The 12,864-nt window shown below is 41.4% G+C and overlaps 1 protein-coding gene across 11 annotated transcripts in view; it reads right to left on the bottom strand.

The window, feature by feature from the left end:
• slmapa (sarcolemma associated protein a) overlaps positions 1 to 12,864 on the bottom strand; it is a 49,340-nt gene that overhangs the window by 24,253 nt on the left and 12,223 nt on the right. For 10 of the 11 annotated variants that reach the window (XR_005893828.1, XM_041033193.1, XM_041033191.1 and 7 more), the window contains exons 2-3: positions 8,288 to 8,435; positions 6,796 to 6,868 (exon numbers count right to left, since the gene is read on the bottom strand). Coding sequence is in view for 9 of the 11 variants with exons in the window: in XM_041033193.1 (XP_040889127.1) it covers positions 6,796 to 6,868; positions 8,288 to 8,435 (221 nt within the window). In the remaining 2 variants the exon portion in view is untranslated. Of the gene's footprint in view, positions 1 to 3,842; positions 4,079 to 6,795; positions 6,869 to 8,287; positions 8,436 to 12,864 lie in introns of those variants that run through there. The other variant, XM_041033198.1, reaches the window with a different exon arrangement.

The following is a 12,864-nucleotide window of genomic DNA, read 5'->3' as shown; positions in this document are numbered from 1 at the left end:
GCCAGGTGTTTTATATGATATAAGAAACATGGTTCAGGAGTTTGACTGGCTGATCATATTCACAGTGACAGTTAACCCAGTTACTGTCAGGGACTGTGACAGTAGTTGAATGGAGGGTGATTTAAAAACCCGATTGTTCCGATTTAACACATCAGAGCAAATTAAAAACAAAAAGATTAGAATCCACGTAAGTTTGTTCCCACAGAACTAAAACACCACCTCTGTGGCATTATCTGGAAAACGGGTCACCTTCGGTTCGTGCTCTGCAGCGACATGACCGACATTTATCCAAAGTGCTGTATCTCAGAGCGCCACAAGGTCACACAGGTTTGTTCTAGTGAGGGGTGACGATAATCCAGAATTTATCTGAAAAGAGTCAAGAGTTCAGGAATGAAGGTAAACTTGACTCTGGGAAAAGTACAACCAGACTCTGTTAATGCATAACTACCAACCAGCAGGAGAGGCGGGGACTGCAACCGCTCCGACAACCGCTACGAGAAAATAACACAACCCTCCTTCAGTAAATTAATCGATTTCTCAAAATGTATCCTGGGAACTTAAGATTTCTTCTACATTCAACAAGTGAGCAACACCGTTGTTTCCTTGAATACTGTATTGTGTGAAATGCACATTATAGGATAAATTGTAAACGTTCTAGAGGATTTATTTTCCTTGACAAACACAAAATGACTAAAATGTGTTTTTTACATGTAAAACACTTGAACAAAAATAATAAAAAATCTGAACCACTTCACATCTTGCAGACACAGATAATATCTCCTCAACAAACAAACAGTTCTCAGATCAGTGTACAGAGTCTTCTTTCAGTATATTCCTCTTGAGGATGTGATCTCTCAATTCATTATGAGACAGTCAGCTGACCGTCCTTCCAGCAGTCCTATAAACAGCGACGGATCTGCACTGACTGTAATTATTCGTGGCTCAAATAGCAGCTATCATCTACGATACTTCTGAACTTAAAGTAACCTGTTGTAACTACTCAATATTCACAAAGTAGACATTTAGACATCGCGCAGCTCTAACTGAACCACTGAACAAGGAGCCACTGCCTACACAACATTATTATTTTTATACATTTAGCACCAACAGTGCAGGTTCTCTGCAGAGATCAGAGCTTCTGCCCCTGCTGTTGTTCTCCTGCAGCCTGACAAATAATTCCACAGAGCAACATCATCCATCATGGTAAACAACACAGACTTTATGTTTGATGCTGATTTCCTTGTGCTGAGTTAAGTGTTTTCATATCAGAACTGAAGTACATTGACCTCTGCTGCCTGTCGATCACTTAACCCAGGATGGTGTGGTGTCTCCTTCTGGAAATAAAACAAATAAACTTCACTGACACAAGATCTTTTATCTAGTTTTATCTAGTGTTTCTAATACACCTCTGTGAGCTGTAAATGTTCTAAACATCATAACTGGATGCAGTCTAATTAGCAAAGGGGTTATTAAAAACTGCACACACTCAACGAAACTGGTTGTAACTGTGAATAACACAAGTGCACACACGGTAAGAACTTTTTGTTATCTCCATTTGTTTTCCCACAGCCAATTCAAATAATAAATTTACAAAGCATACCAGCAACCCAGCACTTATTTCGTTTCAACTTCTGTCTGATTGCTGGAGGTGGGACAGACTAAAGAGGACCCCTTGTCCTTAATGACTTCATCTTACGGTGTAATTCCAACAATTTGCTTCGGTAACATTCATTCAGTCACAGCAGTCTGTCACGCTTTAATTTTCATCACCACAGCAATGACTGTGCATAATGTTGTTTTATTTATCACTACCGCCAGCAGCAGTTCTGTCACTCAAGCAGCATCTTCACAGCAGGAAACCCTCATTAGATTTGTGTTTTTTTTTGTTTTTTTTTTCGCCAATTCATGAATCAAATTGCCCTTTTCCACTGCAGGGACTTAATAACGTGTAAATACAAGGCTTCACAAAACCTGAACGTGTATTCCTGTATCTCACAAGCTGTAATGTTTTGGGTATACATCCTTAAAAAAGGCAACAGTAAGTGCGATCTCAACCTTTTTGAGCCACACTAGCAGCATGGCTCTATGGACGGCGATGTTTGTCGGTCGGCCACTTTTCCAGACTGTGTCTCTTAATGACATTTCCTGTAGCACCATATGCTGACATTAGCATTTAAGTTAAAGCATCACTGAGCCGTTAGTATGACTGCAGTCCTGTTGTGTGCTGTTTGTTAGAAGAACGATATAAGTGGTTGTGGGAGAGACAACAACCTCCAGGTTTATAACTCTAATCACAACGCTCCTGGTCCTGGTCTGCCCACAGACCTTTGCTGCATGTCATAACCGTTTTGGTATGTGAGCAAAACAAAGCAAAAAGATGCCAGGCACAGGTGAAGTGGCTCAGGATGTGGTGTAAACTGAACTTAAGTAAAACCTCCACAGCAGGTGTGTTACCACAGATTCTGTCCTTATCAAGCAAATCACTAATCTTCAGTCAGTCATCAAACACTGAGTGCAGAGACCCGACCAGCAGCGCTCCAAAATAACACATTTTAAAAAGGTGGAAAAAAAATCCACAGCATAACATGACCTAAATTCACAGCACTTCAGCTATGGCTCACAAGAACATCAAGTCTGCCCACACACACACACACAAAGTGCAGCCGGTCCTCAGGAATCAGTCATCCACATCAGATCTAGCTGCGTGTGTTTTGCATGCAGTCCAGCAGACACTGATGATGGAAAACACTGGCAGCAGTTTCCATCTGCGGCCTGCTCACATATTTCTACTAACTAAATAGCTTTTACAATCACACCACGACTCAGACCTGTTCTGGGGGACACGGAGCCGTCATGGACAACATTTCAAGCTGTCCTGCATACGACTCGGCATCAGCATTTGGCTCGGACCAAAACATGCCATTAGCACGAAGTATCAAAAAAAGTCAAGTACCAAGCTGGCATCAAGCGTCTCATCACATTTTCTCTATTCTTTACTTTATTTTCATCAACCGGTTTTTAATTTAACCAAAACAAGTGCTGAAACCATCGGTGGAGCAACTGATTAATCAATCAGCAGAAAGGAAATCCTCATTTGTAATTCCGATATTCAATTAAACATTTAGATAATTTATCAAGGAAAAATTCTAAACAACAGCTGCTTTTCTCTGTCCTTTTACTGTTGTTAATCAAAGTGTTAATCAAATATCTTTGCATTTTCAACTGTCAGCTGGACAAAACGCAAGATGTTGGGATGTTGGGAAATTGTGATGGAAACTTTTTACCATTTTCTTTAGTCTATTTTCAGAATGAATTAGTAACCGATGACGTGTAAAAACAAACTCAGGTATTATAACATTTTGAAGAATACCTAGGACATAGTCTTGGAGGGTAACCAGACCAATTAATGAAGAGATCTCTTTAGTTGCCACAGATATGTAGAGAAAGATTGGCCTATTTTAAAAACGGTTACAGTATCTAAGAAATCCCAAACGAGTGGAGCATTTGTTCCTCACAGCTACTGCTTCAGGTTTGGTCCCTCGCTTTTGCCTGAACACTGCATGAATAACAAACCCAACAGTCGCCTGAACAAATCACAACAAATCAGCTCGGTGTTGGACCGTCAACCACTTCAGGCTTCCAGCTTCGTTTTATGACGGGATGTAAAACACTCCCTTAACGGATACGGTTACGAGTTCAACATTCACATTGTAATGTGACACAAATATGAAGTCATAGCAGTTTTTAACTGTGAGGCTTCATACATAATCAGCAGAATGTCCCGGCCTGATCAGGAGCATCTGAGTCTAAAAATCCTAGATTCTGGACGGCGGAGATGTTACCTGTCAGGTCTTCTTCCTGTGTGTGTCAGTTGGTGATTTGTCACAGGGCAAAGTTCAATGTCCAGTCTCTATCTCGGCCTGATTCAGCTACTCCTGTGAGAAAAGGAACCCTTCCTCTTTTTACTTCATTGTTTTTATTCTAGTTTCAGACCGAGCAGCTGATTCCTCTCTGCTTTTCCACAGCACGAGTGAAGTCATCCCATAACACAAACTTTCTTTCTTTCTTTCTTTCTACTCTGTGCTCCTCCCCTCCTCTGAGCAAAACAGCTGATTTTCCTCCTTTAACTTGTGCAAGTTGCTGTAGCTCCACCCCTCCTGGCACTCACCGTGAGGAAACAAACTCGCCTCTATCCTACAGCTAAGATTCTTCATTACGTTTATGGTTTGTGGGAGGCTAAAGGTACGTTGCACAAGGTGGTGGCGTTGTAATTTTTCTAAATCTGATCAATATAAATCAGTAAATATCATCAACAAGCTGACATTCACTCACCTGAGAGGAAGCAACGGTCCTGAAAACTAAATATCCTCGCTAACCACCAGGTGAGAGGTGTATGAGTGAAGGTGTGGGTGTTTTAAGGAAGTATCACGTGATAAAAGACTGATAGTAAAAACAAAGGAGAGCTGCTATCACGAATGAAACAGATACTAGAGATAAACTACAGGGGTTAAACCCTTTGGATGTGTGACATTATTTTAGAGTCATGTACGTGGTAGAACTGTTTCCTCAGGTAAAGGAAGCAGTCCCATGTTTCCTGATCAAAAGCTATAACGGTGTGGCATATATTCGATATAGCAGAGTTAGAGCTTTAATTAAAACTGAACTGGATCTTTTTGTGTTCTTCTCCATGTTCTCCTTTGTGTGTGTCACCACTGACTCCGCATTGACACACAGGCAAAAAGCTGCTGCTGCACGTGTTCAAGCTTTTCTGGCCACACGGTGATGTCACAGCAGGTGTTTTGCATTAGAGAAAAACAAAATAGTATGGGCGTGTCACAGTGTTTTATTTTAATCTCTCGCTGCCTGTTTTACATAAAATCTAATGGAAGTGGCTGCAGGCAGCTCAGACCACAGCTGCTTAAAAGACACTGCCTCTAAAAGCTGAAAATGTTTTCACTTTTCATAAAGTTTTACCTGCTGAGCTCAGAATCAGTCAAATTACTTCTGTGAGTCTTCAGGTTCACACCTACAGTTGTCAGCAAAGATCTGTCTCAAGCTTTCGAAGGACACAAATTTTGCCTACTGTATAAATACAAATGTTTTACTCACACACAGGGGGGCAACTGTATAAAGCTGTATTTGGCAGTCGTCCAGATGGCGAATGAATCAAAAGGGAGCAGAAACATTCTTCAGCTATTAATAAATCTGTCTAACTTAGCCTCACGTCACTCTCCAGCTGCACTTCATTAGAGACAGAGCTGCACAGACGTAAATACAAAAAGTAAAACTGTCCTCCATCAATGAAAATGCTGATTAGCTAAAATTTGACCTGCTGGTAAAAGTAATATATGTGTGTACTTGTGATAGTGGGTGGCACTACTAGTATGTGAGTCTAACATGGGGACTTCCTACACATTGACCCAACTGGGCATGTTTATGATTAATTAATGAATGAGTGGCAATAATATTTAGAATCTTGATGTTTATAAAATAAATGAGCAAATTCGGGCCGATGGCATTTGTGCATTCCTGAGTCATCAGTTACATCTGCGCAGGTGTAACTGAATACACCTGCATACGAGCTGGTCTTTGAATTTCCAGCCCGTGTGATGTGAATGATGTGTTGGAGGCTTGGAGTTAATCTAAGCTGAAGTAAGCAGACACTCTTCATCTAATCAGCACACCGCTGCTGCATATTTAACCATTCCTCACGTCAACACCAAAAAAACAGAAAACATCTATTTTGCCTCAGAGTAGCAAAAAAAGGGGTTTATATGTTGACTTTAGGCATCAGGTTTATGAATTACACAGAAATTCACATAATTTAGATTTTCGCCCACAGCTTAGATTCAAACCAGAGACCTCCTGAATGTGAAGAGCTTTCCACTAAACCACCACCACTCAGTTTCAGCTCTTTGCTTCAGTAAACAGCTTGTTTACAGGACGATCTATGTATTTTTCCTGAAACGTGTAAATGGAACTCGACTCTTACTTTGCCAACAAACAGTCAGCAGGAGCAGAGCAGTCTGTATTCATGCAGGTCAGGATGCTCGTCTGCGTTTTCCAGACTGAGAGCTGGACAGCAGGGCAGCAGATGGCACTTCCCAACCATGGCACTGTGCCCCAGCATCACACACACACACACACACACACACACACACACACACGTTCCACATGGTATCTACAGTAGCCAATTACAAACACACGGACACACACACACACACAGGTGGGACTCCCAGTACAGTAGGAAGCTCCACGCTGGGTCAGCTGCTGGTCTGCTATGGCCCATTTAACTGTACGCATACACACGTTTGTGATCCTATAATTTGTGAACAGAATATCCTTCGTTCTCCAACCCTCAGCATGAATCAGTGTAAACACCAAATGACCACTTGACCAACACCATCAACAGACTTTTCAAATGACTATCACAAAGACAGACACACACACACACAGACACACACACCATTTCCCTCACAGCTTGTTAACAGAATGGCCGTGCTCATCAACAACTAGACTGACAATAATCACATCACTATGCAAGCAGAAATTTGGTGTGTGTGTGTGCTTGTGTGTGTAGGCAGTAACAGCATCGTTTACAGTAACCACAGAACTACTGAAACAACTGTAACTGGTTCACTCTGTCTAACGATAATCTTGCATCAACAAGCAGTGATAACAACCTCTGAGTCTAACCGTGGAGGAAGTTTTAATACAACCTGAGCTAATCACATCATTTGTGAGTGATGAGATTGAAAGCCTCACGCATCAGCGTCGACTGATAAGCATGCTTACTCGCTTCGACGGCGTGCCTCCATCCCATCAGGTAGGAAGAGTTTGATTGTTGACACGATGCAGCCATGGGTGACTGGAAACACAAGCAGACATATCCACCATGTTAATGTCCACATCATGTCAGGAGAAACTTGAGTTCTGCAATAAAGTCCTTCATCGTCAGCAAACAGAGAGACCATGGAGAGAAGTCCCGAACAACACTTTCACACACCAGCTTTGAAAAGAAGCTCATAAATTGCAGCCACTGACACAGTGATGCAGGTTAAAGAACCCTCAGAACTGCTGCCATGCTGTCATTATGTTGATGATAAAAACCTACACACTTCATTTTTCAGAAAGTGCACTGATACACTGATTGAAATATTCAACAGAGACATGCAAGGGGTCACTGTGTGTCTGTTACCTCATTCCTTTCCCGCCTAAAGTTTCCCATTTTCCTGTTCGTGTTACATTTATTTGGAAGACATCGCTGTCCAAAGAGACCTGCCATTTTTCCCCATAAATACACACTGGGACCAATATTCAGTGTCTTGCTCGAAGACACAGGAGGACAGGTGGACAGGAGGAGCCAGGGATCAAACCCCTTTATCCCAATGATCAATCGCCACCTGCCTTATCACCTGAGCTACATCCTCCAGCCATCTTCCATCTCAGACCAGTCTCCCAGACGCCACAAATCAAGCACGTCTTGTTTTTGACTGTGATAAAATCAAACATGTTTTTAAACTGAGGGAGAGTCTGGGGTGTAGCTTACTGTAGAGTTCAGACTTGTCTAAGAATGGCTCGAACTAGACAACCCATTGTGAGTGGCATCTTCACATCAAAGACCTTTTGGCAGACCATGCTGCTGTGTGTTTGTGACTTTAATGACTGGAAACCAATGGCTCCTCTGAGAAAATGAGCTAAAACCTAAATTTATTTGGTTCATATTGAATCTAATGTACCTCAGTTATAATTCTATTTAGTTCTATAAAAAACATGTCCCTGCTAAACGACCTCACTTCCATGGTTAAGCAGTGATGTTGTTGACAGTCATAGTCTTTCTGAAACAGTGATGTTCACAGGTTAACCTCTATTAGCAGTCTCATATGAGTGAGTGCCAGTGCAGGTTGAATGCCCACAGGGTCGCCAGTATGAAAGAGATATTAGTGGAGCTGAAAATTTGACCTCAATATTTGCTTTGCTCTGTGTGTGTGTGTGTGTGTGTGTGTGTGTGTGTGTGTGTGTGTGTGTGTGTGTGTGTGTGTGTGTACACTATGTAGTCTATGACCTCAGCAAAATGAGCCCTACAGTACCCTTAAGGTTTAGTCAAGTGTAATTATTTCAGTGTGCATTATCAGCTACACAGCTGGCAGAAGAAGGAAAAACCTTTTTAAGTTGCACCTCATCATGACCATCTTTCCATTCTGCATCTGCGCCCAATATAAACTGTGTGCGTGTTGTGTCTTTCAGTCGTTCCCTGTGTGTAAACATATTTTGTGTGTACATGTACCTTTGCGTGTGTTCTCAGTGACGTCGACACCAAACTGAATGATGTCTCCGGAGAGGACCTCACAGGGTGGACTCTCCTCGGAGCCGCGACTCAACCTCTGGCTGTTAATGAACGTCCCGTTGCTGCTTTTAGTGTCCTGCAGGTAGAACTGAAACACACAAACAGAGATCAGGTGAGAATCAGTTGAAGGGATCAAGACAACAATGTCACAAAAACAACAGACGCAAACAGACTGTTAAATTCCTTGAAATGAAGAAGAGTCAAGTTCAAATCATTATGGACACTAGCAGAAGGGACGGAAAAAAATATGATGCAGGCACATTCAGCTGCAGCTCGTAATGAAATTTCACAACTGCCAATAGGCTCTATACATCATACCAGTGTTTATGCCATGAGACAGCAGTCGAGAGCTGTCATGTCCAGAATGTCACCATTAGCTGGCAGGAAGGAGATTCTCAGGAAGGAGACACTCAGTGATGCAGTAATTATATTGTCTTTTCATGATGTATTATTATTCCTATCACAACACCTATGGCTTGGTGTGATGCAGTTAGTAGTATACAGGTGAACTGCTAAGCAAGTACAATGTTTACCATGTCCACCACCTTAAGTTTAGCATGACAGTATGCTAACATTTGGAAATTAGCATAAAAGACAAACTACAGCTGAGTAAAAAAAAAAAAAAAAAAAAAAGCTCTGGGGAAGTTTTTGAAATATAAATTTTTTATACTTGGAAAAGGGAGTAATAACTAACATTTTCACTAACATTTCAGTCCGTTCTGTCAAAAGTCATCCTGTTAAAACACATATTTAATAACTGTGCTGGATGCAGAAATAGTGTCTTGGACTGCATTTTTTTTGTTGTTGTATTACTGAACTTGACCACAGGTACAAACTGGCAACAATGCTAACTGACAACTGTCAAGCTCTATTGAAATATCCAGGGAATCACGGTGAATAAAGAAGTTATTTGTATTTGCTGATTTAGATTTTTTAATGCATTTCTTCCTCTATTTTCAATGAACTCATCACTTCTCTCCTGCCATCAGTGCTCAGGGCTGCATGACTACTTGCTCATAATTTTATCCTGAGGCTATTCTGTAGTTCCACAGCTCAGAGATAAACAATGAGAGTGGCAATACAGCAACATTTCATGAACATGAATCTATGGGAACAACCATAAAAACCACAAAGATCCCATCAACTTTGTTTCATTCACTGATCATTCAGAAAACACGCACACACAGATGTCAGAAAAGAAACAGAACATGCACATTAATCAAATAAAAACACGCGTGTGTACAGACAAACACCAGGATTAAACATTTACATATAAACACAAACCGGACATACAAACATAGATCTAATGCACAAACAGACACAGACAGGGTAAGTTAGAAAATTACACCACACACACAATTAGCGTTAGCCTGAGGCCTGTCTGCCTGTCGTTCCAGGAGTTTCATTCATCAGCTCTTAGCTCTCCGTCATGACTGAAACCCACTGTCGATCTACCAGAGAGACACAGACTGAAAACTGAAGAGAGGAAGGAGGGAATGGAGGAGGGAAAAGCAAAAACGAGAGAGAGAGAGAGAGAGAGAGAGAGAGAGAGAGAGAGAGAGAGAGAGAGAGAGAGAGAGAGAGACTGAGCGGTTGAGTTCGCTGTTTATCCAACTGCAGTGTGCTACAAAAAGCTACCAATTCACAGCTCATGATAGCTATACCCTCACACGCACACATACGCACACACACATACACACACATACAGACAGTTACCTCCTGTCCCCATGGTAACCCAGAGACAGGGAGGGAGGGACCTAACTATAGAGCTTTTCACCCAGCAACAACACACTCACACATACACACACACACTATGCGTCACATACCTCACATATGGCTCTCACACACTTATACCTTGTGTGTGTGTGTGTGTCTCTCTCTCTCTCACACACACACACACAGAGGAAACATGGCGTCATCGACCTGTGAGCAGCAGACTGCTTGTTTAGCCTCAGTCCAGTGAAAGTCGTCTGTCTGTGTCATTTCACATGTTGACATTTTCTTGTTTCACAGCACCATCATTATCAACATTATCACTAGGGATGGTGTCGTATAACCAGTTCCATTTTGGATCTCATTCCAAGTTAGTAAGACACCCAGGCTCCTTTATCAAATCCGTCATTCACAAAAACAAAAGACTGATGACATATACAAATAAGTGTCAACTCATCGGATCAGCTTAAATGTCCTAAAATCAACACAACAAAGAACCAACTGCTGAATTTGAGGGTCACTCACAACAATGTAGGGAACGGCGGGTCCTTTGTTTAAATATTTACCGTCTGACGTATTAAAACAAGAACTTGAAAAGGACGAGTGCTCGGCCTCAGCCTACCACCGGTGTTCTGTTGTATTCTGGGAGCCGTCAGATCCTGTGACCTGCCGCAGTGCAACACAAAGTTCGTCTTGAGGCAGCATTAAGTGCATTGCGCAAAACATCAATAATGTATTTTGCTGATAATCACTGACTGATAAAGCAGAATTAATTTCATTTTCGTTTTTTACTTTACATTCTACGAGCTGCAGCACATCCACCCAGAGAAGAGCCAACACCTTTTTCCCTCGCAGCAGAAGGAAAGATGAGTGAGGACAGGGTTAATGGATGTCACAGAGCAGCGATTAAACGTGGTGAAAGCCCTACAGCCCTTCAGCACAGGTGAGTCTCTGTGGTTTCGGTTTGATAGTTAATTACTGTAGTTTCTGTTAAGGTCAGTGTCATTATTGTCTGATTAAACCTTTTGATGCACTAAACAATTGAAAGTTGTTACTGTGCTGAGTGAAATTAAAAACAGTACATTTTTGTCCAGATGTCTTGATTCCCCATCACTTTCTTAAATGCTGAGTTCAACAGTTCATCCGTCATTTGCATCAGTAATAACAACACTGTACTCACCAGCAGAGAGCTGGGAGCAGGGAGACATCACTAAGAAGTCATTGACCGGTCAAGAAACTGAAAATGAGTGCACCTTCACTGAAGAGAAGAACAGTGTAGACAACTACAGTAAGCACAGTAGGTCAAAGTAGAAACAGAAAGTGGGTCAATAATCTGTGATGGATGTTTACAAGGTGGTTTGTTTCCAACCTGTCTCATCATCTGTTTCTTAACACATCTCAGATATGAAGTTGGTAAGTTTAATGATATCTTAATTAATTTAAATGACACAGAAAGCAATGAAAATAAGACTCAAGTTGTAATAAACTGGAATATGAGTTTATACCTGCGTGTTAGAGCACTACAGTGTATTTACAGAGGTTATATTCAGGTTTTTAGTTTTAACATTAATGTTACCAAGGGAGAAATTGGTCTCGGAGCCAGGTAAAACACAGAAACACAGACTTGAACATTAAACAGTTCAAAAAATCAAAAAGTCATGTTATTTTAACTGAAACTGTCAGGATCAAAGAAGAGTCAGACCCGGTCTGAACAGACCTAAGTCTGATGAGATCCGATCAAAAATGAGGTCGACCTGAGCAGCCCCAAACAGAGAGAGAGATCGCAACATGATGCTCCGCCATTAACGAGCAGCTGTGGTGGAAAACAGCAGCAGTACGTGTAATTTTTACATGCACTTTTCTCCTGTGATGATCAGACCTGACAGAGAGTCCAGAATACAACAGGGCCCTAACCCAAACCAATTACACCAAATGATGTTTCGGTTACTGGGAACCCCGTGGACCTACGAAGACCTCTATTTTGTAGGCTCCATTGCTTCATTTGAGAAATGACTGCTGCAAAATATTACACTTGGCTGGTTGTTCTAAATTTCAACCAGAAAAACTGGCTGGTCATTTCAGTGCCTTCTGATCCTGTTAGAGAGCATGGTGCATCAGACTTAATACGTACGGTTTGGTTATGTTATACTGGTTATATACTAATTACCTATTTCCAATCATTGATTAATCTCCTGATTTTTTTTTTTGGTCAATAAAATGTCAGAAAACATTCCCATTAACAATTATACAACAAGCACAATGTTTGTATCATCTAAACACTGGTTCCTCTTCATTTCAGGATTGTAAGAAAAACAAAATGTTTATATCATTGTATGGCAACATGCATCAATTTAAAGAGTTTGCTGGTGAGAGGCTCTGAAGTATGAAAGCATTAAAAAGCCTCTGGAAATAACTCTGGAATAGGGAGAGGAGTTTTCCAGTCAATACAATATCACACAATTTCAACTGATTTTCAGCACCACCAGCATTCCTACACCACTTCCGCCCACTAACAGAACATTTCTCAGGGAAACACTGCATCCCTTTATCCCCGACTCCATCCTCCTCCTCCTCCTCCCTTTCTCTCTCTCTCTCTCCTCCCTCATTAGTGTCAGCTAAATGAATGCTATGTAATTGTGTTTGGATTTTAATTTGCCCTCAGCCTCCAAAAACAGTGCAAACCATCAGTGGGCAGCCAACAAGCACGACAGCCACTTAACCAGTCAGCAGGTCGACACATGATACCAGTTTGGTGGGACGCCACACACACACACACACACACACATACACAGATGTGTTAATAA

The sequence above is a fragment of the Toxotes jaculatrix genome, chromosome 3 (assembly GCF_017976425.1).
Source record: "Toxotes jaculatrix isolate fToxJac2 chromosome 3, fToxJac2.pri, whole genome shotgun sequence".
In the NCBI taxonomy this organism is placed as follows: Eukaryota; Metazoa; Chordata; class Actinopteri; family Toxotidae; genus Toxotes; species Toxotes jaculatrix.
Note: the sequence above shows the minus strand (reverse complement) of the source record. Positions and strands in the feature narration are given on the sequence as shown.